Below are 25,103 nucleotides of genomic sequence, written 5' to 3'. Positions count from 1 at the left end.
CTATACTATTGAAGGTATTATTCCAATGCGCAGAGCCTATTGGGATAATAGGAACTACACTACAGTTCTTCGCACTAACCCTACATTTCTACCCAAAGTAGTATCTGCCTTCCACATCAACCAATCTGTTGAATTGCCTGTGTTCTTTCCTCAACCAGATTCAGTGGCAGAACGAGCTCTACACACCTTAGATGTTAAACGAGCTTTACTCTTACATAGAAGGGACAAATTGTTTTCGAAAAACTAAACCACTCTTTGGTGCTTTTGCTCCACCACACAAAGGCAATCCCATTTCTAAATCCAGTATTGCCAGGTGGATAGTCAAATGCATTCAAACATGCTATGCAAAAGCTAAGAGGTCTTTACTAATTCCTCCTAGAGCACATCCCACTCGAAAACTAGGGGCTTCTATGGCTTTCTTAGGAAACATTCCCATATCTGACATATGTAGAGCTGCACCATGGTCTACACCACACACATTTACAAAACACTATTGTGCGGGTTGTGTTAGCCAGACAACAAGCTAATGTAGGCCAGACAGTTCTATGTACACTTTTTCAAACAACTGCAACAACTACAGGTTAACCACCGCTTTGGGAGATAACTGCGGTATAGTCTATGCAAAGCATGTGATCTACAGCTCACCGGCCTCGGATGGAAAATGCTACTTGCCCAGTATGCATCTGTTCTTGGCATGTAGAGCTGTACATTCGCCCACCTTCCTCCCCGGGTACCTGTACCTGTTCCAGTACTATCTTACTTACATACATACTCATGAACATCTCTATTCTACTCTTACTAACTCCATTCTCACCCTATGCGGGAAAACAATCTAACAATGGAGTTGATGCCCATGCGCACTATCACAGAAAGGAGGAGTCACCTACCTTGTGACTGGAAAAGACTTCTTCGAAGAAAAACGAAGAGTAAACATCCGGACCCAACACTAGAAGGCCGACTATGCAAAACATGTGAATCTACAGCTGTACATGCCAATAACAGATGCATGCTGGATAAGTAGCATTTTCCTTTCACTGTATTTGTATGCATTACTCATGTACCAGTGGATGCACCATTACATAGAACGGAAAATCGGAAGACAGCACCTAGATTTTAAGGAAATGGGAAAACACTGAGATTTTCATTGTAATTGCAGGGATGCACACATGGGCCCTACAACTTGTAGTCTGACCTCTTCGAATAAAGACAACATGAATGTTTATTAGAATAAGAGCTGAACTCTAAAGGAGTGTTATGGTTAAATAGAGGATAAACAATTGTTCCGAAACTTCATTTGAATAGATCGATATAAATCATGTATGGCCAGCAACACACTTTTCACTCCTCTTAGATGCACTGTTGACTTGTCCCATATAAAATCACAGGTCACATCATCCGCGACATCACTGTTTTCTTCACATATCCCCTCAACTAGGAGCCAAGCCCTCTGCTGCACCCAGTACACATGTGGACGTAACCCACTAGCCTTCTGCTAATGCAGCAAGAGCTATACAAGCACCTCTGTAATCATAGCCCACCATGCACAGCCTTACACTGTGAGCAACAAAGCTTTGGTGCAGGTACATCAGCAAGATCTTGTTCTCCGCCCCATAGGGACTACCATCTTAATGGACTTTGGCTATTACATTGCAGGTTACATGAAGCAATTTATTCAGACATATAACTGACTGTGCATAGCCTTTGGCCCTGTGAAAAAAAACAAGGACCCCCTGTTATGGATAAATATCCTGGGACAGGGCAAACAATATATGTGAGATAACAATCCCAGGCATACAATATAGAGAAAGGGCACACTAGATTAAGGCAAACATACAACTAATTCAATATGAAAAAATACATGTTTAATATGATAGAGACATATAATAAAAATCAATACATTGATCCAAATTGATAAAATAACATTGTACTAATACATATGTTGTCACAGTAAAAATTATTATTAGAAGAATAGATGGTTTCCTGTCGACGCGTTTCGACATACACACTATGCCTTCATCAGGACTTTAACCATCATATTTCTGTGAAGAAAGGATTATAAAAAATGTTTTATTACATAGTTCCTTCAATCTATAGCAAGATAATTGAATCAGTTTCAGATTTGCCAAAAAACATTCTAGTGCCAATTATTCTATCCAACAAGCTGATGTACTGCTTATTAATTTAATACTTATATTCTTGTCAAAATACCTATGCCTTACTAATTATTCAAACAAAGAGAGAGACACAAATGGGGAATGCATGTATATAGCATTTCAACACGTGTAATATCATAAGAACAATGATTATGTATAGATCTCTTTCTTATTGATACATATACTTGACATTATCCATTAATACATGATAGTTGAAAGTAATAATTGCTGCATGAGTCAGTGATATTCCATCAATGTCCTAGGAGATTTAATAATCACTAATCTAAAATGAGAAACAGTAAAAATGAAAAGTTTTAGCGAGGAGACCAGAGCATGGAGAATAGGAAAAGGTTAATTATATATATATATATATATATATATATATATATATTATATATATATATATATATATATATATAGCGCAGCCCTGGCATTTGGGCCCAGTGCTTGACTTTGGCCAGTCAATGCGTGTTGCTCCTTTGTGGACCCAGCCCCAATTTACATTGGCCAAAATCTAGTTTTACATCTGCATCACTTACCTCCTAGTCCAGCTCAGGTTCAAGGGCAGATTTTTTTGTTCTTAATCCATTCAATGTTCCGCAATATTGTTGTGTAGTTCTTTGTTTTACACTTAAATAGGACCTGCTTAAATTAAGTGTTGTTTAGAGATACTACGTTTTTTGTTGGTAAACAGATTCACTGCCTTGGTTGTCATTGATTATGTCGACGGTGAGGTATCTGATATGTGATAGAGTTTGTCATTTTTGATATCTGTGATTTCTCATGTCATGGGTGGTACATTGAGGCAAATTACAGTTCAGTTGCTAACCTTAATTCATGACTTTCAATGTTTTTTATGGTGAAAATTATAATAATGTACCTTTCAGATTTGTCTAGGGAATCAGTTTTTTTTATAACTCTTTATACTCCTCAGTGCACAATTACTTTTTGTCAGAAAATACGTTGCACTGTGACCTATCTCTTCCTATGCGAACGAGATGCGCACACCTGTTCACCATATTCAGCAGCCTCTGACAGCAGGGACTGGCCCACAGCAAAACCCCACAAGTGGTCATCATAAACCTCCTAACATATATCAATAACTTTGAGGCCACTTGAGGAACATGGCAAACAGCAGTTAAGTCCTGTTTTGGTATGCCCTGTTCTGTCAGCACCATCAAATTACACCACAATTGCTAGCAAATAAAATCTGTTTGGACCCATCCCACTTAACTATTCCCTCCTTCACTGATGTACGTAAAACATGAAGTCACAGCACTGGGCTTAATAAAATATCTGTCGGCTAAGTGTCATGCATATTTGTCAAGCAGAGCCAAAGTGATTAGGAAATGAGGACTTTTTGAAACGCCCCCAAGAAACACCAGAAACCTAAGATAAACTAAACATTTAAAATGTCTGCCATATTTCATGCAGATTCGTCAAATGGTGCTAAAGCAAATCAAAAATATGTCTTTTCAACCCTTCAAGATATCTGTATGTTTAACCCTTTGAAGTCCACCTGATGCTTTGCGGTATTGTAGATATATCTAAACCTACTGAATGGATTCACACCAAAACACAAAGGATCTACTGAGTATAGCGTTGTGCCAGTGTCGGTGTATTTGCCTTAGGCAGTTTTTGCTGTCGCCCACAGGAGAAATTTCCCTGCTACAGAAAATGGAAACAATCTGTTTGACCTCTGCCATGAACTGCCCTCCTTTTGCTCAAACCCAGGGCGTATCCAGTGCTTAATTTGATCTAGTGGTTGCAGGTGGGGACTGGGACTTATATTTTCATCAACAGACTTAAACCCGGAGCAAGAGTGAGAGAGGAAAGCAGAAAACGGGAAAGGAGGAGGGAGACAAAGATACAAACACAGTAACCTAAAGAGTGAGCAGGAATGAAAAAGAACCTGCAAGAGTGAGATGGGGGGCATATGATGGGTTAAGAAAAAGGCATGGGGTGGAATTGAGACTAGACACCCTTGGTATTCTGTAACCCTGCCCTTCGGCAGCACCTGCGGCAGGCTTCTGAGAAAAAACTTTGGGCTCCTCTACTTATTCTTTTACAAATTAAGTAATGACCAGATCTGCAAAAACTTAACACAACAACACAGGTTGGTCACACCTTTATAACGGTATTAAGCGAAGCTAAAATTTCAACTTCAGTGGTTAATGAAAATTAACTAGAACTACTGATGAGTAACCGTCCTAACCAATTTCTTATTTATTTCACTGATCCACGAGAAAGGAAATGTCTGCTCATAAGTTCTAAGTGAAGAATGAGTATTTTAGTTGACTTGCACTTTGAGCAGTAACACGTATGTTGGAATATAACGAGCATGGCAAATGGTTTCAAATGAATAACATTTCTTTTTTAAATTGTATTTTTGCATTAACATCACATATATTGAGGCACTTTTTTATTACCAGTATGTCATTGATGTATAGGATACATGTACCATTTGCCATTCCGTTTCATATGCATTTGTTTGCTTTATGTAGAAAATGCCTAACAAATACCACTGCTGAGAGTAAGTCATGTATTTTGGTTAGCTTTATTTCAACATTTTGTCACAATATTACAATTTATTGGGCTAGGCACTACTATAAAGTATGCATTAAAGCAGTGCCTGTGATCCTTTGTTCACTATTTATCTCTCAAAATGGAAAGTCATTTCATGTCTGAAGAAAATCTTTCTCACTCATTTATATGTTTGCTTTTTGTACTGTGCACTATAAATTCTCAATGCAGCACAACTGAACCTCTCCTAGATTAACAATCCCATTATCTATTATCTTTTAAGTGGTAGCAGCTAATGACCCGGTATTTAGAAGATTTGATTTTTTTTAAGTGTGAGGTCGAAATTTTATATGAGATGTTTAAGGTTTACATATATTCAATCAGACACTGGCTGAATGAACACAAAGTGGAGACTTTGATCTGGAAAACTAGCCAATTAAGGGATTCCTCTATGAATCATCTGCCTTGTAGCTATCAACAGGATTCCTGCCACATAAGTTGGGGGGGTCCTTTAAAGAAGAGAAACTTTGCCTAGAGATAATAGGTCTAATTTTTAGGTCTCGCCTGAGCCAGCGCATTCGCTGCTCAGCGAGACATTTAGTTAGTGGGTTTTCAAAGTGCTACCAGAGGCTTTTGCTGGCCACAGGCTTGCGGTTACACGCATGTGCAGCCGCCATCTGTCTTTCCTCCGTCATGGCTCATAAAGCCTTACAGCACTCTCCCAAGTGCCTCGCTCTGCCCCTCCCCCACCAAATAGCGCGTCCCTGCGTTCACTTTCGCTTTAACGGCCGCGTAACTTTCACGGCCGCACGGCCAATGCTTGTTCTATTAAGGCTCACTGAGACGTTGAGCCAACGTCTGGACTCAAACCTTATCCACCAATTCCAAAGTCGGAAGCGCTGTCCGAAACCCTACGAGTACTCCCTGCCCATCTTCATCTGATGTATCACATACTTGCCAACACCTGTCCATTAAACAAGGAAGCTCCACTTTTATGTGTTAAATTGCCACAATCGTTCATTTTGGTTCTCTGAAATACTAAAATAAAAGCTCCTACCTCACCAACGAGTAAATTACTATCTGCTTTGGTAACAAAAAGTGTCTCTCGCAAATTGGTAAGCATGCATCGATGGTTCCCATCCACTAGCCTTACCCCTTTCCCAAGGGTTTTGTCCATAACTGCTGAAAATGAGGAAAGTCTTCTTGCAAGCTCCTCACCTGCTCCTTTTCCTCTGATGGCTACCTTGATGCGTGGGACCAGATGGCGACCTGCTTCTGGACCGAGGGCGGCTGAACCTGGATGGGCTAGGCGGCTCCCCCTTCACCCAAACCTTGTTTGGAGAGTAGGAATCCTGCTCCTGTCGCTTCTTTCATTGCCGCTCTGTCTTCTCCTCTTTCATCCTCTGTGGAACAATAACAGCCACAACAAACTATCCCGGCAGTGAAACAGGAAGTGCGCTCAAGTGACGACAGCAGGTGCCAATCTAGTTAACACTTCCGCTTCTGGGGTGTTGCTTCCGGACTACAGTGTCACTTTAACTGTGCTCATTGGATTTGCTGTTTCTGATTGCAGCCGCCATGTGGGTTGGCTGTTATTTCTCCTTCACACAAATAACTGCCTGTTGACCGTCTGCTAAACGCACTTCATTCTAAAAAGTGTCTCAGGTGACAACTATCAAAAATTCAGACTTGTCTCATAAATTACGTTATGCTTACACAGATTGGTTATATTTTTCCTTTCGTCATTGTATTTCCTTATTCTTGATTTAAAATAGGTGTGCCGCATTGTTTAATACCATTATATGACAAACGCTACGAACAACGTTGGGCCACTCAATGTGTGGAAGGAGCTCTGCTGCCGTCCATATTTCTGCACCCATGTCCATCTACACCCGTTTAAGACCATGCATCTTATCCAGTGGTCAAAGTGGGCGGGATCGGAAGGGCACGGCGTGCCCCTACTTCTGTTATTAAAAAGATTTTGTTTCCCTACTTATTCTTTTCAAAACTGTGTCCCAGGACGGCAGAAATAGCAAAGGCATTCAGATAAGGCTCGGCTTGCTTTCGTGGACGTACGGGGACAGGCAGAGAAGGAAAAGGACTCTGTCTCTTCCTTACTGCCCAGAGAAGACGCAGACAATGTTCTCTTCTTTTCTTTGCTGGCAGCTGCCCCCCCCTTCCTATTATTCCCTCGCTTTCTGTCTTGCACCTCACTTACTGAAAACCGTGACTTGAAGAAACGATTCACAACCTCTCTTTCCTTCTTCATTTAGTTGCTTCCCTGTAAAATGGATCCAAAAAAGAAAAACACTCTTGCAGGGAATGCCCTTTTTCTGACATTTTTCTATTCCAAAGTGCAGCCTCTGGATGGAGCGAAATAAAAGGCTTTAAATATGTAAAATAAATACATAACTAAATAAAGCAAGACAGATTATATCGCGCGCTTACTCTGCTAGCATTCGTGACCCGATTTCACCCTCAGACTATGTGTCACTCTCATTGATTATCCCCCTCTCTGGCATTAGGTTCTGGTTAATCATGCTCGGTTTAAGCTTTCTGTGGCTTTAATTTTCATGGTTGTCTTCTGAGCCATCTTGGTTTACAAGATGGGCGATTTAATCTTTTTTTGTTTTGAAGATGGTTTCAATTTGCTTGGGATTGCAAACCTTTTTTTAATTGTTTTAAAAATTGTAGGCACCACTTGTGTGTGGTCCGTGATATCAACGAGCAGTAAATGTCTTATTACTTACCGGTAATCTTCATTACCCCGATTAGGGTCCTCCCCGTCCCAGTCCTAACAACGTGAGGCAGTCCTGCCTCCACCCAGCCAATCACATCGCAAGTATTTCCATAGTACATAGGCCCCGCCCACCTACCGCCATGCCTGTTATCAACAAGACTCCGACAGAAACACAGCGGGAGGGTGGGAGGGAAGAGGACTGGGACGGGGAGGACCCTATTCACGGTAATGAAGATTATCGGTAAATAATAAGACATTACCCCCTCATGGGTCCTCCCCGTCCCAGTCCTAACAACGTGAGGAACTCGTAAGCAGAGAACCAATAAAGATAACACGCAGGACACCAGGGATCCATGCAGAGTACAAAACTTTAATCAATAAAAGATCAATGAACAACAGCGTTCAAGACGCCAACAGAAAAACTGTCAGCAGAGGCATGTAAAACATCAAGCCGATAATGTCGCACAAATGTGTGATGAGACTGCCAGGTGGCTGCCCTACAAATCTCCTGGAAAGAGACCCCAGCCGCCTCAGCCCAGGAAGCAGACACAGAACGCGTCACCGACCCTGTACATGAGACGGAGGAGGCAAATCCAAAGACTTGTAAGATTGACAGACTGCCAAACGGACCCACCGACTGATCGTGGAAGTGGAAACCTTCTTTCCTTTAGCCACACCCCCACAAGAGACAAACGGGGCAGGAGAACTCCGGAACCCCAGGGAACGTTGGACGTAAATCTGGAGAGCCCTGTGAACATCAAAGAAGGGGGAACAAGGGAATCCCCCTCAGCAGGCAAATCAGGAAGAATCACCTCCTGCTGCAAATGAAAACTCGAAGAAACCTTAGGCAGAAAAGCCGGATCAAGCCGCAAAACGACCCGATCCGGGAGGAACTGCAAATAGGGAAACGAAACTAGCAAGGCACCCAACTCGCCCAACCTGCGAGCGGAGGTAATAGCCAACAGGGAAGTCACCTTAGCGGACAGCCACAACATATCCGCCTCCATCAAAGGCTCAAAAGGGGGCAACTGCAGACCACGCAAAACAGTAGGCAAATCCCAAGAAGGAATGAGAACAGGTGAAACCGGCCGACGAAGCCGAAAGCTCAGAAGAAGCCGACTAACCAAAGGGGCAACACCCTCCAAGGAGGCCCCAGGACCCCGACAAGCACAAACCGCTGCCCACTGAGCAGACAACGTGGAAGGGGAAAGGCCTTTCAAAAAACCATCCCGGAGAAACTCCAACACAGAAGTAGTAACCCCCAGTGCAGGATCCACCCCATGAGAAGAACACCAAGACACAAAAGAACCCCAATGGCGGCCATAGCACTTAAGGGTCGATGGGCGGCGAGACAACTGGATGTCACGAGCCACCACCGACGAACAACCCAAAGACTCCAAAGTCAACCGCTCAAGAGCCAAGCCGTCAGCTGCAAACGACGAAGACAAGGCAGAGACAGGAGTGGAAACTGAAGAGGAGACAGACACAAAGGAAGCCGGACTAACCGACCCTCCGCCAGCTTCAGCAGGAGAGGAAACCAAATGCGGCGAGGCCAGAAAGGAGCAATCAACAGGACCGAAACCTTCTCCCTCCGAATCTTCTGCAGCACCCTCGGGAGGAGGGGAATGGGAGGGAATGCATACAGAAGGCCCGAAGGCCAGGGAATCGAAAGCGCATCCACCGCCCAAGCCTGAGGACCCAGCACCTCCGAACAAAACCGGGGCAGGACAGAGTTGTGAGGGGGTGCAAAAAGATCGATCCAAGGAGTCCCGAACCGAAGGCAAAGGGACAGGAACAGTGGAAGAGAGAGATGGTACAGAACAGAAGATGGAAGGTCGCGGCTCAAAGTGTCCGCATGAAAATTCAACCGCCCTGAAATGTACACCGCCCTCAAGGCCAACAGATGAGATTCCGCCAAGCACAAATCATGGAGGCCAACATGTTCAGAGGCGCGCACCTGGTCCCCCCCTGACGGTTTAAGTAACAACGAGCCACCTGGTTGTCGGTATGAACCAACAGATTCGCCCCCAGGAGAGGAACCTGAAAGAACTGCACCGCCTCCCAGACAGCCGCCAACTCCCGCCAGTTCAAGGAACGGGTGCTGTCCCCCTGAGACCACCGACCCTTGGCTTCCAAGGACCCCAAAGTGGCCCCCCAACCCCAGAGACTGGCATCCGTCGTCAACAAAAGGGGAGGAGGAAGACAAAACCGCACCCCCTTCTCCAGGTTGGGAGTGCAAAGCCACCAGTCCAAGTCCTGAATCAGAGCAGGAGAGAGAGGTATCAGAGTCTCGTAATCCACCCGGGAGGGGTCCCACCGAGCTAACAGATGAGTCACCAAGGGCTTAAGATGGAGGCGAGCCCAAGGAACCACAGCAGTGGTCGCAGCCATCAACCCCTCGACCGGCAACCAAACAAGAGCTGGGGCAGAGGGACGACTCAACAGATCCCGCAGCAGAGTCTGTAAGGAAAGGATCCGAACAGGAGGGAGAAACACCGCCCCCAGAGAGGTGTCGAACAGACCCCCGATGAACTGAAGTCTCTGAACAGGATCCAGATGAGACTTGGCCAAATTCACCTTGAACCCCAGATCCTGGAACAGGGATAACGTAGCCTCCACCGCCAGAAGAGCCTGAGGGAAAGAGGAAGCAGAGACCAAACAATCATCAATATAGGGAAACACGGAGAAACCCTGATGTTGCAAAACCCCCACAGCAGGAGCCAATACCTTGGTAAAAGTCCTGGGAGCAGTGGAGAGGCCGAACGGCAGAACCCAAAACTGGAAATGCATCCCCTGGACCACAAACCTCAGGAACCGATGACTGGCAGGATGGACCGGAACGTGAAAATAGGCGTCCTCCAAGTCCAGGGAAGCCAAAAAATCTCCCTCCTGGATGAGGGGAATGACGGACTGCAATGTGACCATCCGAAAATGATCCAACCGCACCAACTTGTTCAGGGAACGGAGATTCAATATAGGGCGGAAGGAACCATCGGGCTTTGGAACCAGAAACAGACGGGAATAGAACCCCAGGCCCACTTCTTCCACTGGAACCGGCACCACCGCCCCTTTCTGGAACAACATGGTGACACCGGACAACATGGCAGACCGCCGCATGGGGTCTCTTGACAGTGGGATAACCAGAAGAGAATCCAGAGGGGGAGGGCCCCGGAAGGGAATCCGGTAACCCCATCTGATGATATCCAAGACCCATTAATCGGAGATCAGAGCTGACCAACGGCCCAGAAACAAGGGAGGCTGCGACTGCGGCGGCAGCTGCTGCTGCTGTTGCTGCTGTTGCTGCTGAGGCCGGGATTTATAATGGAACGCGGCCCCCCGACCACGGGCCCGACCACGAAAGGGCTGAGAGGACAAAACCCCCTGAAACCTTCTGGAAAAAAGACCTTTTCTTAGGAGCAGGCTGAAAAGGCTTCAACAACTTCTTCTCCTCCGCAGAGCGCTGCACCATCGAATTCAAGGCATCCCCAAAGAGACGAGGATCCTCAAAAGGCAGTTTATGGACCAAAGACTTCTTAGCAGCATCAAGACGCCATGGCTTTGTCCACAGAGACCTCCTCCCAGCCACCGCCGCCCCAGCAGCCGAGGAGAAAGCCCACAATGAATCAGAAGTGACATCTGACAGGAATTGCGCCAAAACCTCCATTTGAGCCAACACAGGAGTAGGGTCCCCATGATCCTGAAGACAGTCAAACAGCCTCTCGAAATCCTTGAGCAGGACCTGTGACGCATAGGCCGCATAAGTGCTAGGACGCAGTGAGAAGCGGCGTAAGAACGCTTGAGAGCAGATTCCACCTTACGCTCCACCGGATCAGACAGGGAAGCCTCCTCCGAAGATAAAGAGGAAGAGGAGGAAGCCATAGAAGACAAAAGAGAATTAACCTTCGGAATCGCAGGAAACTGGGAATCAAAGTCCGCGAGGCGATATCGCTTCCCCAGGAATCGCGGAATACCCTGCTTATCCACCTCCAGCCACCCTTTCGTGAGGATATCCTTCAGGACATCATGGAAGGGGAGGTCATCCACCACAGAGGAACTATACTGTGCGTAAAACCCATCTTCAGTCAGGGATTTAGGGTCAAACCCAAGCACCTCTCGAATATGCACCAGCACGTCCGAAAACACCTTGCCCTGGATGTACTTTCCCCTAGGGGAATTGTCCAGTTCTTCCTCATCATCCTTAGCCCGCTTAGCCGCAGGCTCCAGCAGCGCAGACTGGACCGCAGAATCAATCAAGTCCTGTAAATCAGCCCTAGAAATCTGCAAGACATCGTCCTCCTGCAGATCCTGAACATTATGCTGCTTGGAAACAGCCTTAGCCGGCACAGAAGAAGAAGCCCCCTCACTCATGGTGAAAAAACCCAGAAGTAACCAAACAGGAAATCACCACAACAAAGGAAGTGCCCAGCAATCTCCAATAAATACTTCCCCCAATCAACCAATCACGCAAAGGTGTGTAGAACAATGAAATAAAAAGAGGGCAGCCCTGACGTCTCCACCCACAGCCACAGGTCAAAAGAGAATGGCCGCGGGGGCCGGACGCTGCGATAGCGCAGCAGCGCCGGAATGACCCGAGGCCAGGACACCATCAAAACTCCCCAGCCCAGCACATGAGCGGGGAGCGCACCTGACCCCAGAACAGGAGCTCGGCCGACCGGAAAACCGGAGCGGCCGAGCCGTGCATAACAAGAAACACAACAGAATTAATTAAACACACAAGAAAAACTCACGGAACCGCCACCAAAGGAAACTGGATCCAGGAACCGGGAGCACCAGCGTTCCGACAGCCGTCGGAGCAGAAAAAAAACAGGCATGGCGGTAGGTAGGCGGGGCTTATGTACTATGGAAATACTGGCGTTGTGATTGGCTGGGTGGAGGCAGGACTGCCTCACGTTGTTAGGACTGGGACGGGGAGGACCCATGAGGGGGGTAATGTATTAGTGTGTACTCCAGTCCTGACTACATAACACTACAAGCAGCCCACGCGCACCACTCGCGCGGTCATCTGACAGATTGCCTGCCATGATGCGCTGTCATTTCCAGTGTTGCACCGAGAGCCCAAACCCAGCAGGTGTTGTATGCTGTCTCCATCTGCAGCTGACTTTGTTGTTTTGGTTAGATTAGGGGAGTGTGGGCTTATAGCCCTCTATCCCATGTGATTCCAGGTAATTACAGCTTTAGCTTTGGTGCCGATTCACAAATGCAAGGTGTGCAAATAACAACAGGTAAAATCAGCTATAGAGGGTGCTAAACTCTGTTTTCCCATGAACAGAGGACAGTAAAGCGGAACTATTATTGCTCAGTATTGGGCCTTGCTTATAATGCAGGTAACAATAGATACCTCGATTTAACACACTATTCGCAATACATCCCTATTGCAAGAATAACAGCAAGTGACTTATGCCTGAGATTGTCTTGTGATATGGGGAGAGAGAACCATTTAAAAACTAACTGCCTCGTTTTAGAAGCTCTGCAAAAACACACGGGTAACAGTCCAGCCTGATGTTTAGTGCAGTGCAAGACTGGCTCTTCATTCTTTTCTAATTGGTCAAATAAAAAAAAACTAGCATTGGCATAGCCAATAGGTCTCGCCTTTAGGACCTTATAAGTGTTTAGCCATGCAACAGTTGATGTTGTTGCACCACGGATATTGTGCTGCATAACTAAATTCTTATAAGGTCCCAAAAGCAAGACCTATTGGCAATGCCAATGCTTAATGCTTGTTAAATAAGTTAGTAAATCTGTACCGGGAGGTTTACACACCGGCAATGGTGTGGATTGGCTGAAATTGGGAATTCACAAAACCTTTTCAAATTAGGTCTTAAAATCTGAGCCGGTCTCCCCTATCCAGGTGTTATCCTGGCAAAGATTTTCTGAATTCCTTTATTGCTTGTGAGAATATCGGAGGCTAAAAAAGCAATGGCCAAGCCAGTGGGTCTATCCTTTATAAAGTGAATACTGAGATTTTTGCTTTGCCAATGTTTGTCTGTACAGTATTGTTTAAAAAGTAAGAAAAAAAAATTCAAAGTAATGGAGAAAAAGCAAATCAATCTTATGGTATCTGAAAACTGTACATTGTTTTCAATTGTTGAATTTGTCTAAATGGCATTTTTTTTAATAAATACTTTTCACTTGGGAAACTGAACAAGATTTAAAAAGAATAAGGAAGTGTCCGAATTTAGAGGGGAATGCTTGCCAAGCCTAATTTACTTTCCACAGGATTCAGTCATAGGGTCCTCTCTAGTCGCCCATGGAGCAGATTTATAGGCCTTTAGGAGAAGTGTCATGCCCAAGTACACCTTCTACAGTTATAGGAAACAAGGGAACCCGAAGGTAGTACACTAGGGACCTTGGGCGTTTAGCTTATTACAAAAAACAGTGGACCCTAGTAGTTTGGGTGATCAGTGTAAGAATAGACACAAACTGGAATATTATTTATGTCCTTTGTCCAGCCGGACAGGAATTTATTTGGCGATGCACACAATCAGAAAGTAATGTCAAGGGGGCACAGCCCGTGATCCACAGTGAACAAGACAAAACAACAAGTATAGGCAAGAACGAGCAAATCGGTCTGTATACTTATAATCAGTGAACAGACTTGATTGTAGTTTGAGTGACCATTGTACATAGTATTCACAAGCATATTCAGTACATATGATCCTATTGTGTCGACGACGTTTCGATGTCGAAAAACAAGATAAATGGCATCATCTTCAGGACAAATATATAAATCATGTTCGTCTTGGAATTATAAACAATTGCCTTTCATGCAAGACAGATCCTTAGGCGGGGAGGTAGTGCAGCTCGAGAGAAGTGGATCGATTTGGACCAATGATAGCGTGTATTTCAGATTATCCTGCTTTTGAGTCAATTAGACCGTCCAGATCACGGCTCGAGTTGTGCCGGTTGCAGAATCGCAGGACGCAGCATCTCTGGCGGGGATCCCTGGTCCAAATCGATCCACTTCTCTCGACCTGTACTTCCTACCCGCCTAAGGATCTGTCTTGCAAGAAAGGCAATTGTTTATAATTCCAAGACAAACATGATTTATATATTTGTCCTGAGGATGATGCCATTTATCTTTGGCCGCCATAAGTGTGGCAGGGTATGCTCAGACGTGAGTCCCTTGCTCACTTTGCCACTGGATTCAAGCAAGCCGGGCTGAAGACGGCTGTAATGCCAGAAACCGGTCCTCGGAAGCTTGTTTCCGGTCCAGGGAAGGCATGGCTTGGCAGTTCGGGCTGGACTGTTCCCATGAGGCACAGGGTCAGACTGATTTGCATATAGCCATGTCTGAACTGGGGTGGCAGAGTGGGCTAAAGAACGGTGATGGGTCAAACCCAGATCTTTTGACTGGGTGTGAGTGTTTGATTGGTTCAGATGCTCCGTCCATCACCACCCCCTTTTGTACCACTTATCTTGTTTTTCGGCCTCGAAACGTCGTCGACACAATAGGATCATATGTACTGAATATGCTTGTGAATACTATGTACAATGGTCACTCAAACTACAATCAAGTCTGTTCACTGATTATAAGTATACAGACCGATTTGCTCGTTCTTGCCTATACTTGATGTTTTGTCTTGTTCACTGTGGGTCACGGGCTGTGCCCCCTTGACATTACTTTCTGATTGTGTGCATCGCCAAATAAATTCCTGTCCGGCTGGACAAATGACATAAATACTATTCCAGTTTGTGTCTATTCTTACCCTGATCACCCAAACTACTAGGGTCCAATGTTTTTGTAATAAGTACACCTTCTACAGCAATTGCCAACTGAGTAAGTGCAGCAGATGGCCCTTCCTTCAGCGTCATAAAAGTCTTAGTGTGCCAAAGCTTGTGCCCTCATGCAACAATGCGGCCTGCAGGAGATAAAACTAAAAACAATCCTTAAAAGTCTGATTTTCAGCTATACCGCAGCAAATTATATCCATGTTACTGTGCTTTTACAGACAAACTGGGAGGGGAGGAAACCGCATTAGGCTTGGATATTTGAGAGGTGGAAGCATCACAGGAGGGAGAGAGCTAGAAAACACAAGCACTCTCATGGAGCGCTGCATGAATAAGAAAACAGCATTGTCAAATCCAATAGGTCGCACCTAGGAGAGTTATTGTCTGCCAATGTTTTGTAGCACTGTTGTACATCAGCAGGGCTACTGTGCAGCATGGCTAAAAGTTATAAAAAAGGTACCATGACGCGGCCTGCACTAATCAGGTCATAGAGCTTTTTTGTGTGCTATTGCTCCCCAGAGGCTACCCTGAGAGCAGGAGGCAACACAGAGGTAGAGCAGGAGACAAGACACCTGGTAGGGAGGAATAAAAAAAGCTCTATGATATGCCCAGCGCTGGCTGTGTCATACTCTTTATCTTTTTGTATTGCTCCGCCAAGGCCAGACAACACTCAGCTAAAGCCATCAATGGGTGAGACCTAAAAACTGCAAGCACCAGAATGCAAAGACCAAAAAAGTAATAGGAGTAATCTGCAAGCTACAGTCGTAGCTCTGGATGATGAGACAATCGGATCTCTGCAGACTAGAATATGGCAAAACAAAAACACATGCACCACCTGCACCAAAGAGTGTAGACAACGTCAGGGTCTAATGCTGAACAAATGAAGTACTAAGGATCCCAAAAATAGATACATAGAATTCAAGTGTTAAACCATGGACTCGAAATATTTAGAATTCCCATAGAGTAAGACACGTTTCATTTAGTGCACTCAGTGTGCAAATCTCAGGACTTGACCACTACGCTGCCCCCCCCCCTCCTCTTAAGATGAATGAAAGACATGCTCATTGTATGGTATTACCAATTCATAGTTATTTAATAAGCCAAACTGCCATTAGCAAATTAAATAACAGTCGTATAGGAGATCAATATAAAAGCGAGAAACAAGGAAGGCAAGACCCATATTGTACAGAAAGTGTCTCTTGATATAAAGTAACCCAAATACCTTTGGTCATGATACCTATGTCCAGTGATAAACAGTTCACAAATGTATTGCAGCTAGCAGATTCTGTCTATATACATCCTTGCGCAGGGACAGGCACCTGGTGCCAATAATTTTACTTCCCCAAAAAGGGTTCTTGGGCACATAATATCATCAATATACACAAGCTTTCACCTGTGACTAGACGAGGTATGGAAAATATACATAGTTCGATACATAACATACAACTCCAGGTAACCGCATAACGCGCCGTACCAGCCGGGATACATTTGGCCTGACCAGCCTCCAGGCAAAGCCTCCATCCATTTTCAACTCCAGCCAACCTGGGGTAGGGGTAAAAGGTCCAGGACTACCAGAAGGTGGGTTCCCCCCTCCAGCCAGCTCTGTGCCTGCCAAGATCATTAACCCATGAAGGGGTCATAACCAGCCAATCAGTCCAATTTCTGGGGTAGCCCCTTCTCTTCTGGTCCAATTTCTGCCACAGGGCAATAAGGCCACTGGCAAACTCGCCCTCTCCCTGCCGCACCTGCACTTCCTTGGATATCTCCCTCAGGATTGTTTGCACGCAGACTTCCTGGCCTCTAAATTATAGGTGCACCCGCCACTGCAACAGCTCCCCATTCATAAATTGGAGCAAGGTATGCCTGATGGTACCCATGCTAAAGAGCCAGAGAGTATCTTTGGAACTGAGTAATTAATGTCTTAACTTCTTAATTCTTAGGCCTAAGGAGTGAACCATTTAGACAACTGGCTGCAATATAGCCTCTTGCCAAATATTGTTCGTCCTGGAAGCCTCATTCTAACTTTCAAGATTGACACAAAAACAAGAACTTTGAAGTTTGACAACTCCAGCTGCCAACTGTTCGCAATCCATCATGGATCTAAAGAACTGCTCACCCGCTCTGCGAATAAATGAATATCCGCACAGACTCCCTGGCCTCACATGTCTTTGTTTGGACCTCTTCACTAGTGGACTCATTGGCACTGCACAGCTAAACTCTACCCAGTGTGAGCCCTACGTTCATGGAGACAGACATCCCATTGTGGTGATGGACACTGCCATGGAAAAGTGATTTGCCGACTCCTGACTACCCCTTTATCTCAACTTGACGATGTCAACCATAAGCACAGTACCAGTGCATCCTGAAAGTAGTCCCTCTCTCTGGGCTGAACCAGGTCTGCTATGATACATATGCAAGCCCTGCCGATAGCCCCCTTTGCAGTAGCTCAGGACCATTGCTGAACCATCTTTCCTTCACGGATACCACATTGCTGCGTCCATCCAATGAAAGCCATATCTCATAAGCAGATACGCCGGTCTCACCACTGGACTGCCACCACCCACAGCAGTCCCTACACCTTTCTGGGTCTTTTTAGTAGGCCAGATGAAACCCTGCGCACTGATCTCCCATACTGGGCTAAGCCTGTACATTATGCTGACTACCACAAATGAAAGTAAATGCCCACAAGCACAAAGTGGAGAATGCCTGCCTCCATAATGGCAGTACTCTTACCTACATTGGCCTGTTGCATACTCAATGGGCAATAGTTTGTTGGGCATGCTCGCTATAGGTCGTGCTACACTAGCAGGAGTAACAGAGCAACTTTGCTGGTAGTACCAATGCTCCAGGATAATCGGGTGCAGTCTTTCAGTCCTAGACTCGTCCCCTTTACCGGCTCACCTCTTTGAAGGCTCAACTAACAGCATATCGGGATCTCCGGCTGCTATCCTTCATCCAGTTATTATAAGGTAAACATCCTTGTGCTCTCAGCCAATGCCCATAGCATCCCACGGGGAGGGGTATTTATTTATTTATCATTTATTTATTCCATTTGTAGAGCGCATGGTTACATCGACGGTGCGTCCCTGCGCTGAGACATATCCAGATGAGAGTGACTGTAATTCTTGCCTAGTTCTTATGTTGTACCATCCTCAGATTTTGAGAACAGCCATGTCTTCAGCTGTCTGCGAAAGGATCCTTCATTGGGTTCTGTTCTTAAGGTGATTGGTAGGGTGTTCCAGATTTTGGCTGCCATATACCTAAAAGAGCGAGCCCCCATACGGGCTTTGAATATTCTTGGGATGCTTACTAAAGCCATATCCATGGATCTCAGATTTCGTCCTGGAGTATATTTAGTCAGTAGAGATTGTGGGTATCTGGGGATTTTTTGTTTAAGAATGCAGTGACAATAGTACATTGCCTTGAACATGGTTCTCTTCTCTACTGGTAACCAGTGTATGGTGGTCAGGGCTTTCTTAGTGTTAGCTCTCCTTGGAAGGCTGAGAACCAGGCGTGCTGCAGCATTTTTTACTTTTTGTAGTTTAGTAAGGCCTTTTTTGGAGGCACCTAAATACAGTATATTGCCATAGGCTAATTGTGAGGTAATTACTGCGTGAACTATGGTTTTCCTGGCTTTAGGTGGTAATAGATCTATGATTTTCCTCAGGGTTCTCATGGCACCGTAGCACTACCCCGCTCCCTTCCGGATCTGAGTGTCAAAAGACAGTTTGGAGTCTAACCAGAATCCGAGATTTTTCACCTCTGGTTTAGGGTGCGGGACTTGACCCGGTGCTTCTGGCCACCAGGCAGATGACCAGATGGTAGGTGTCTTACCCACCACCAGGACCATTCCCGTTTAGTTTGAGGCAGTGGTTTGACATCCAGTCAACCACCTTCTCTAAACATTTAGCAAAGTGGGTGGCTGCCTGAGCTTTGTTTTGGGATAGTAGTACAATTAGCTGCGTGTCGTCTGCATATGACACTATCGACACCTCATGTTTCTCTACACATTCTGCTAGTGGTCCCACATACAGATTGAACAGGGTGGGACTTAAGATTGATCCCTGTGGGACTCCTTGAGGCAGAGGGAAACTATCAGACTGATATGTCTGTTGGGCAACTTGGAAGCTTTGTTTGTTTAGGAATGAGGACAGCCACTTCAGAGCGTTGCTCCTGATGCCACAGGCTTCAAGTCTCTGAAGTAGCAGGGGATGCGAAACGGTGTTGAATGCTGCACTGAGATACAGCAATATCAGCGCGGCTGTTTGTCCCTCATCAACATGTTTCCTTAGTGTCTCTGTCGCCATAAGTATGCAGGTGACTTGTCTTCCTTGGTAAGGAGCCACCCACGCCAGTTGCTCCTACGTTGGCTCACAGTGCGCAAAAGTTAACGCTGCCATGCAAGCCAACGGAGTGAGTTAGTATTTGATTAGACCTGACCCACTTCCGCTGTGCATGATTGCTGCAGCTTCCTCGCTGCATTGACCTTTGGTGTGTGGACCAACCAGAAATAGGTACACCCTAGGAAGTACTGAGTGCCCTACCTGACTGGACTGTGTCACAGGGCAGGCACCCAAAGTGACATGCTTTCTCCCATCCAGAGCACCAATGATCAAATATGTGCTTTGTAAAATCCACTCCTTCCCTATGGCATCCACCGTGCCTTTGTGAAGAAGTGGTGAAGTACCTTACAATTACATGACCCCTTCAATCGTATTAACTTCCAAGACTCTGGCAGTTCCAGGGTTGCTGAGAGCTGCTAAACTCATCTTATTACCTGTAGCCTTAGTACTTGGAGGCGATATATTTTAATTTCCTCCGTAACTTGCCAACTGCTCCAAGTTTCCCTTGAATTATTGGCTTGTCTAGACTTATTGGAACCAGTAACGCAATAATTCACCATACAAGCGATTAGATCACACACCTTCGTTCTACATTTTTGGGAGCAAATTATCCTTTGTGGAAGTGCTCTTCAGCCTTTCCCTGGAGTGCTTATGTTTGCATTGGGTGATGTCCTTTACGTCAGTTCCTTCCTTTTATAAAACTCTTGTATCTCAACTTGAGAATTATGCAAAAATGAAGGTATTTGATGCAGCACAACAAAGCAATGCTGACGTGTTCTGTTTACCATGAAGAATGCATAGCCTAAAGGGGATAAAGGGATGTCTTGCTGCCCTCCCTAAATATAAATTATTAATATACCAACGCCTATCTGACTCACCATCAGCACCCCTATGTGGGAATCCAAATAGGACGTTGTTATCCCTATCTCCATTGGTCTCCTTCTGGTATCTTTGTCATGGTCCTGAATCATGGGCGATCGGCCTGTTGGTCTGGGATTCGGGCCCTTGACCTAGATGAAGAAGATGAAATACTGCACCACCTTTCACCCAGTCTTGAACCTTTCTAGACGGTGTTTTTTTGGTGCCATTGTACACTATGAGAAACAAGAGATTTAAGAATTATCCAACCCTAATGAAGTCCTAAGGGGTGAAACACTTTGGCTGGGCTTATGTGCAACTGTGTTTGACCCAAAAAAACTTCATTAAAGGTGAATTTGAGCATACATATAATACTGAACTTTGTTGATGGACACTATTTGACGTTGTATTTCTTTTTGGAACTTTTCCTAATGCTCTGAAGTGGGCTATATTCATGTTCTACTGTATGCTCCTTTTCATTTGTTCTGTTCCGCATTGTCTGTGACTTCTAAGCAGTGGGGTCACGAAAGGTTGAGCATAGGCAAAATATACTTCAATAGGATAATACACTAGTGTGACATTCTAGGGCCCGCACTGCTGGTACATAATTTTTGACAGTTATGTTTTTAATATGATTTAAATATACATATATGCCTACTGCAAAACCTGATGCACTCACATTCGATAGCTGCCTATCTAGCTATTACTGGCTATAGCAGTTGTGCTTTAATGCCACTTTACCAACGATATGCGTGCTTAAGATTTCTTGTACCAATATGTGTTAAATATGATTCAAATACATAAATATGCCTACTGCAAAAACCTGATAGAATCATAATCAGTAGCTGCTTGTCAAACTACTTCCCTTGATACAGGTCTCCCCCCTCCCCCCCCCCCCCCCCCCCCCCGAGATACATTCCTCCTGTCAAGCTTGCCTGCAGTCCACCACCCACTGCTGCCTCAGATCTCTGCCTCCTCTGTTCATTTTCTGCCTCTTCTCGCTCCTGCCCTCTATTTTGCCTCTTTCAGCCTGTTATTTTGCCTCTTTATGCCTGTTATTTTGCCTCTTTCTGCTAGTTTCCGACCTTCATTCTGACGTAGCATCCATAGCGTCCAATTACCGCTAGGGGGTGATATTACTATGCTATACAAATGGTAATTGATTGATTCTACTACCATTGTATACATGTGAGAAACCCAGTAGGTGCAGACCTCTGTACTGTGAGCCCCTTCCACAGTACTACTGACTCCAGCAGATGTGGACATGATCGCTGAAGCTGCTTCGCCTCCACCTTCCTTGCCTGCGGGACATGAGGATCATTCTGGTTTCGTCCCGGGTGCCCAGTCTGTGTGTCTACTGCCTGCCTCACTCCATCCCATCAGTGACCCGATGCCAGAAAATGAGAAAAAACAACAGCCGATGGGGTTATTGGCATAACCCATTAACTTTTATTAGAGTTACATCTAATAGTTCTTCACTTGTCTGTTATTGAATACGCTTGGACTTTTGCTCTCTGTTTTGTGATACTCCCAACAAACATGAAGGCCTACTAAGCCGCTCTACATACAATGCGCTGTATAGTACTGAAAGGACAGTGCTGCCTCATGCGTAGCGTTTCTAGCTGCATCAAGCGGAAGTACTACCCCCATGACCCAAATTAAACTACCCTTGGCTGCCGTTTCAATTCTAAAAAGTCGCTAATAATAAGGATACAACACCAGTCGCCACTGCACAAGGAAACCACCCTGCACTGCCTATGTTACCCGGAAGTCATTATAGCACCAACTGTCCATCATCCGTGACGGCTACCCTCTAAACAAATTTCTTTCATTCTCGTTGACTTTACCAGACAGTGGTAGCACCACTCACCTTTGTCTGTGTTGGAGTGAACCTGTTGGCAGGCTGTGCAGTGCCGCGGCATTTCAGGTCACTGGGAGCATTTGCACGCAGCTGGCATTTCAAGGGACATTTATACATCGGCCAGTTTCATATAGATGGTCTCCTTGCCCCCTCTTCTGGCCGGAAATGGAACTGCTCCCTTGCAGTTAGAATAACATTAAAAGGGGCGTGTTAAAGCAGCAGCACCGGGGATGAACGGGCGGTCCGGGCGGGTGAGGTTCGCGAGGAGGCGAGCTATGGACCCTGGCGGAGAGGGCATTGGCCAGCTGGTGCGTTTCGTCAGGCTATGTGGGAGGCCGCATCTTGGTCCGCCAGGCCACAGATCTCCTCCAGCCAGAAGCGGGCACCGCTGTGTAGCAGATAATGCCAACTTGTATGTGTTTGGAGGGTATAACCCAGATTATGATGAGTCTGGAGGTCCAGAAAACGAAGATTATCCTCTTTTTAGGGAGCTTTGGCGCTACCATTTTGCAACTGGAACATGGCATCAGATGGGCACTGATGGATATATGCCAAGGGAACTAGCCTCCATGTCTGTTGTGCTACATGGCCACAACCTTGTGGTGTTTGGTGGCACTGGAATTCCATTTGGCGAGAGCAATGGCAATGATGTTAATGTCTGCAATGTGAAATACAAACGTTGGGCACTTCTGAGCTGTCGAGGGAAGAAGCCAAATCGAATTTATGGACAGGCAATGGCAATTATTGATGGCTTTCTGTATGTATTTGGTGGAACGACTGGTTATACATACAGTACAGATTTGCACAGGCTAGATCTTCATACCAGGGAATGGATTCAACTGAAACCAAACAACCCAAACACTGATTTGCCTGTTGAGCGATATAGGCATGAAATAGCGCACGATGGTCACCGAATATATGTTCTAGGAGGTGGTACAGCTTGGATGGCGTATTCCTTGGATAAGATCCATGCCTATAACCTTGAAACAAATGCCTGGGAGGATATTGCTACAAAACCTCACAATAAGATAGGTTTCCCTGCAGCCAGAAGATGTCACAGTTGTGTGCAAATAAAAAGCGATGTGTTCATTTGCGGTGGCTACAATGGTGATGAGATCCTGGGTGATCTTTGGAAGCTGAGCCTGCAGACCTTCCAGTGGGTGAAACTGCCTGCGAAAATGCCAGAGCCAGCTTATTTTCACTGTGCTGCTGTTACACCTGCTGGCTGCATGTACATCCATGGTGGAGTTGTCAACATTCAAGAAAACAAACGGACTGGATCGCTATTTAAAATCTGGCTGGTGGTGCCCAGTCTTTTAGAACTGTGCTGGGAGAAATTAAACAAGTTTTTCCCTCACCTGGCCCATCTCTCTACACAACAACTCTTACAGCTTGGGCTTTCCCCGGGACTCCTCGAGCGGTTACAGTGAACCTACACCTGGAAAACACGGCCAATGTATCATGGAGAACTCTACTAGGAAATCAGGAGATCCTCACTCAAAACTCCAATTCTGATGCCTTACTCCACCAATACATCAGTTGCCTTTCTGTGAATTAAATTTCATGAAACATTTTGTCCCCTGTTCTTTTTAATAAATCAGCACAAAAATGAAGATTGTATAGACTCCAACTCAAGACCTTCAGCCACAAGTGTCTGCACTGGCTCGATTTTGAGTTTTTATATTGGTAACATTTACCTCACCCATTTAATGGTGTTTAACTTCTATTCTTTACAATTTTGTCCCAAAATTAAACCATTTGAGACCATCTGGAATTGTCTAGAGCAGTTGTCCTTCGGAAACCAGTTGAGCCAGCAAAGCTATTTTCTTCATGAACTGTCTTTGTATAGGCTTTGCATGTGCCTTTGGTAATTAGCATGTTGCCGTCCAAGCTCTTAAGGAGGAGATGCAAGAGAAGGGGAAAGATTGTCCTGCCAAGGCAAAGGATGTTCTTATTTTATTTGTTTTTTTCCAATGGACTTCCCTCCAGTGGTCCTGTGAATGGTTCTTCCCGCCCTCCCGCCTTTCCCATTGCATTGGAATCGTAGCTGTAAGCCTAATGTTTGCTTCGAAATACTTGGACAAAATGCAAACAATTGTGCCAGACATTTTAACTGTACTGAAGTGGTGCACATGAAGGCTGTCCATAGACCTCCTCCAACAAATTAAGTTTGTGCCAATGTAAATGAGTGTCTTGTGTCTGTTTGACTTATATTCTGGCTTCTCCAGCGTTGTAAAAAATGTTTGCCATTTTGGTTTTTTTAAACTGATTAGCTGCAACCCTTTTGTGGCAAATCAAAGGTTCAGCTACCCTAAGTTATTATGCCTCTGTTGATGTTCAGTTCTACCAAGTAGTACTGTGTACAATTTTATGCCAAAAATCTTAATTAAAAATTAGAGTAACTTCAAAAAAAAAAAAAAAAAAAAAAAAAAAAAAAGAATAACATTAATTAAAGCATGGGTACTCACAAAGGTTCTGTCGGGGGCCAAAAGTACAGTGTGGTTTGTGGCTGAGGGCCGCACCGGTGGGGGCGGGGTCAGTGGGAGGTCGGGGTTGGGATAGATTAAAAAAAATCACACCTGTTTCAAAACATTAGACAATGCAATGCGACAATGCTGTATTTCAAAAGCAGATGTAACTACAAAGAGCACATTTTGATAATACATTTATTAGCAGACAATAGCAATCTTAAGAGGCATTACATAGCTTCATACGCACTTTGACCCCAATTCCATCAGAGTCGCTCTCTCTGTCAGTCTCTCTCTGTCAGTCAATCTCTCTCTCTCTCTCTCTCTCTCTCTCTCTATCTCTCTGTCAGTCAGTCTCTCCCTCTCTGTAAGTCAGTCTCTTTGTCAGTCAGTGTCCCTCGCTCTCTG

General features: G+C 45.2%; 1 protein-coding gene across 1 annotated transcript; it reads left to right on the top strand.

The window, feature by feature from the left end:
* Positions 1–22,430: 22,430 nt before the first annotated feature.
* LOC144823186 (kelch domain-containing protein 10-like) lies at positions 22,431–24,659 on the top strand. Its single transcript, XM_078681499.1, has one exon. The coding sequence runs from the start codon at positions 22,458–22,460 to the stop codon at positions 23,655–23,657; it is 1,200 nt and encodes a 399-aa protein (XP_078537625.1). The 5' UTR covers positions 22,431–22,457; the 3' UTR covers positions 23,658–24,659.
* Positions 24,660–25,103: the final 444 nt, after the last annotated feature.

The sequence above is a fragment of the Lissotriton helveticus genome, chromosome 3_1 (genome assembly GCF_964261635.1).
Source record: "Lissotriton helveticus chromosome 3_1, aLisHel1.1, whole genome shotgun sequence".
Classification (NCBI taxonomy): Eukaryota; Metazoa; Chordata; class Amphibia; order Caudata; family Salamandridae; genus Lissotriton; species Lissotriton helveticus.
This window is presented reverse-complemented; position numbering and strand designations above follow the sequence as displayed.

What these genes read in the sequence shown, in the direction of transcription:
- LOC144823186 (XM_078681499.1), top strand. Translation starts at nt 22,458, where the DNA reads ATGAACGGGCGGTCCGGGCGGGTGAGGTTCGCGAGGAGGCGAGCTATG.